We start from the raw sequence: 4081 nt of genomic DNA on the forward strand, positions 1-4081 counted from the left end.
AAATAAGAGAGTACTCTCTGTTTGACTAAAATTAAGCTTAATATCAATCAAGTAATCAACACAAATCTTGAACAATTGAATAATTTACAAATTAATATTTATATCAATGATAAAAGTTCAACAACATAAATTACTATTATCAATTACAAACAATAACTTAACAATTAACAATAACCAATTACCAACTAAATAAAAAACACAACAATTAGAAGTGATCATATCTCTTGCCAGAGTAGCAACAACAATAAAATACCATCGTTCCAACGACAATAAAATACCACCATTCCAGCTAACTCTTTCTGCACGACTTCCATTGCTTTCGTGGTGGGATTGGAAGTTTTTAAAAAAGTAACTAAATATTTTTTATGTTTTTTCTTTTATAATTAATAAAAATAATTAAAATTAAATATATTTTTGTTACAAACCAGTTCATTTATTTATTTGTCCAACTAAGTTCATTTAAAATCTATAAAAAAAAATACATATCCACAAAATCCTTAATGTCAAAATTCATCTAGTGGTTTAAGTTTCAGCAAAAGTTACTTTTTATAATTTCATTGGAATATCCTATTAAAGAATGAGAGAATCAACTATCTTCAATTCGATTTAGGAATGATCTTGGCCGGAGAAACATAATATTTCAAATCTTAAGCATGAGAATGGTTGTAAGACTTAATTAAGAACATTAACAGCAATGTTTTGTGTGCTGGTTTTGCATTTGTTTAGTACTTCATTTATTTATTTATGTTTAAATAAACATATCAGATCAAAGAATATTTAGTTTGTGATTTTTCTTAAATGGATAGGAAAAAAATAAATTGCTATTAACATGAGAAATATTTTCTCACCCTCTCTCACTAGTCCAGCAGGAGTACAAAGTGAAAAAAAAAGTAAAATAAACAAACCCTGGATTATACACAAACGCATTCTTAAATTCCACGAATAGGGATTTTCATTGTTGATGTTGGGCGCTGTTTTAGTCCACTCACTGCCAACCCATCATCGGTTTTCAATATAGTTTTCCTGCTCTTCAACGGTGAAACCAATCTGGTGGCCAGCCTCGAAGGAGAAAAGGACCTACGAATCTTCGCAGCGACTGAGACAGATCGCTTTGGCGAATTCCTACTCAAATTTTCTTTTCCTATTGGTGAAGAAAGATAAACGGTTGGTGGATGAAACACATGGAACCTCTTTGGAGAACTCCTTGCAGTAGTTGTTCTACTTGGTGAAATCAACTTCTTATTACTTTTAGCTTGTGGACTCTTCTTGACTTGAACTTTTGAAGATGAAGGTTGTGGTGACTTGATCACAAATTTATGTGGCGTAGTTATAGATGTGTTTGCGGTTGTTGTTGTTCCTCTATTTCTTAATATAACAGGGGACCTAGTCTTTGAAAATCGTTGTTGCTGTGAAGAAGGTTGGGTTGGAAGGTACAAAGGGTTTGGAAATAGCACTGTTTTCTTCGCCCATGGTTTGTTCCTTGGAGACACTCTATTAGCCAAGTACTTCTTGTTTTCTTTGTCAAATTCTTTTACTTTTGGAGGTGATACCTTAAAATTGATTCTAGAACGAGCACGTTGAAGCGACGGTGAATTTTCGTGCTGTGATTTTGTTTGCTTTTCCTTCTTCCTTCTGGCCTTGAATTCAGTATTTTCAGCTTGAAATGAAGATAATTTTCTATTTAGCCGTTGAGACATGGGAGTTTTTGGATCGTCAGAAGTGGCGAAAGGTTTGTTATTAACTACTGAGACTATTTCTCTAGCAAATTGAGTTGCCTGTAGAATCTCTCCAACGGTTTCACCCACTAGCATTGCAGGCAATGACATTCTTCTCCATTCACCTGCATGTGTTTGTTTGTTTCATTTCAAAGCAAAGATATACATGTGCAAAAGAAATGCTAAGAAAGAGAAAGAACCTGTCTTTGATGGAGAGGGAAACTTTCCCACGGGAGATTTCCTAGTTCCACCATTCTTGAGCCTTCACAGTTTTATATACAAACAATTTCACAACATTGACAAAATCATAATCCACCTTAATAATAATCATAACAATTCAATAGACAGTAAAATTTTGAACTTGTATAATATATTTATCATCGAATTAAAGTAAAATCTGACTCGTTTGTTGTACTTTACCTAATTGATAAATTCATATAATTTGAATAAACCAAGTAAAATAATATAAGAACTCAAAAACTAAAAAATAAAGATTTCTTTTTTGAAGAAAGGAGGAGTACCTGAGTGATTCTTGTTTACACCTGAGACTAGTTCTGAGATAACCTCTGGTACTTCGAGGGCTGAGACTAACGCCCGAAACCACCTTACTTCCACCGGTCACAGTGTACTGAAGCTCCTGAAGCCGTGCCATGCACCGATCCACCTTCAAAAGCAACCCCACACAAAATTAATCAATTAATTAAATAAAAAAAAACTCTGATCAGGGAAATCCAAAAGGAAAAATAGGAATTTTTTGTGGACAAATGAGGGCTGCTTATTAAAGAGGGTGAGTATTATTACCTTGATGAGCGTCTCTCTAATGAGAATTGGATTAAGTGGAGCTAACATTTTCTTTTGCGTAAGTGGGGTTCTAGCAACCATGGCTGAAAAAACACGATGCGGATGTGGGTCTCAAGAACACAATCTCTTAATCTTAAACTAGTAGTAGTAGTGCCCACTCAACTAACAATTGGACCTCTCTCTAGAATACAGGGACACAATGACCTAAAGCCTTTTAGTTTCGGTGTTTTGATGTGAAAGTCAAAGGTGAAACGCGAAGTAAGTGTAACGTTTGCATTTCCAACGGTCGAGTGAGCCTCACTCCTAATTCCTAGTGATTGATGAATGCAACGGCTACTTGGTCCCAGATCTATAAAGGCATGTCTCCATTGCTTTATTAAGATATAATAATAATTAAAACTTAAAAGGATATAAAAAGTGAAAACTTTTGATATACATGTTACTTTTAGGGTCAGTTCTACTGTATCTTTTATTGATGTCTAGTTTTTATTAATTTATTTTTTATAATAAATTTTAAATATTTAAATTTGACTAATTTTTATATTTCTCAAGTGAATTGAATATAAGACAAATTTTTGAGTACATTAAAGATATGGTTATGAAATGATTAACATATGAATTTAATACTTATTTTTTACCTGCATGTGATATTCCATTCAACCACGGAAAATTAAATTAACAAAATATAAATAAAATAAATGTGGAAAGAAGACATGGAAGATGAAACTATGTGACTTGTATTCAATTGTATTTATTAATTAATTTATTTATTTTTCCTTAGTAAGGGTAGATATTTATTAGGTTTTTTTTAAAGTCGTAGGAGAGGAGGGATATTTTGGGAAAGTCATTCAAAGGGAAACACAAGCAATCTTGATTATGAGAAATTTAGATCGGTCGTCCTTGTGGCAGGGAGGCCACCATAGTTGAATATTCTGGCGAATGACAAATCGACTGTGAGCACCGGGAATCTCATATACCCCCATGGAGACAAACTCTTATCGTGGGTGGAAATGTAGTGATTTTGGACACTGATGTTTTTACCAGTGTAGGGATACATGATTGTTAGTTGATTCTGGTGTGGATTGAAACATGAACGTGAAAGAAGGTAAAAACGATTGGATTTGTGAACAGGTATCATTTTACCCCCAATTCCCATTTTGAAGCTTTGCAAACGAATTTTCGGGGTGCAGATGTGGCACCCATTGTCACTGTTGATTTTACGACTATGGTGTAAGATTTGAGTATAGGTTGTTGCTATTATTAGCCTAACAATTTTAAATCTAATGGTATTATTGTGGACGCAAGGGGTGTGTGACGAGAACAAGATTTGGAAATCTGCAATGTCAATGTAGTTTCTAGATTGCTGACGCAGCGATTTAAATATGATTATGGGTTTGTTTGTTATTTCTTGTAAGAAGATTATGCCTTTTTCAGATTGACACTAGATTTTTGGCCTGGAACATGTTGCAAGTCACAAAGGTAGCAAACATATATCTCTCAAGAATCATAGAACTAAATTAAGAAAACGACAGGTTCAATGCACATTCACAAATATATATTGATTA

The 4081-nt window shown here is 33.5% G+C and overlaps 1 protein-coding gene across 1 annotated transcript; it reads right to left on the reverse strand.

The window, feature by feature from the left end:
• On the reverse strand, nt 767–2822 carry LOC107619676 (microtubule-binding protein TANGLED). Its single transcript, XM_016321973.2, has 4 exons — nt 2517–2822; nt 2237–2379; nt 1916–1977; nt 767–1840 (listed from the first exon to the last, which is right to left on the reverse strand). The coding sequence occupies exons 1-4, from the start codon at nt 2595–2597 to the stop codon at nt 930–932; spliced, it is 1197 nt and encodes a 398-aa protein (XP_016177459.1). The 5' UTR covers nt 2598–2822; the 3' UTR covers nt 767–929.

The sequence above is a fragment of the Arachis ipaensis genome, chromosome B09, assembly GCF_000816755.2.
Source record: "Arachis ipaensis cultivar K30076 chromosome B09, Araip1.1, whole genome shotgun sequence".
Taxonomy (NCBI): Eukaryota; Viridiplantae; Streptophyta; class Magnoliopsida; order Fabales; family Fabaceae; genus Arachis; species Arachis ipaensis.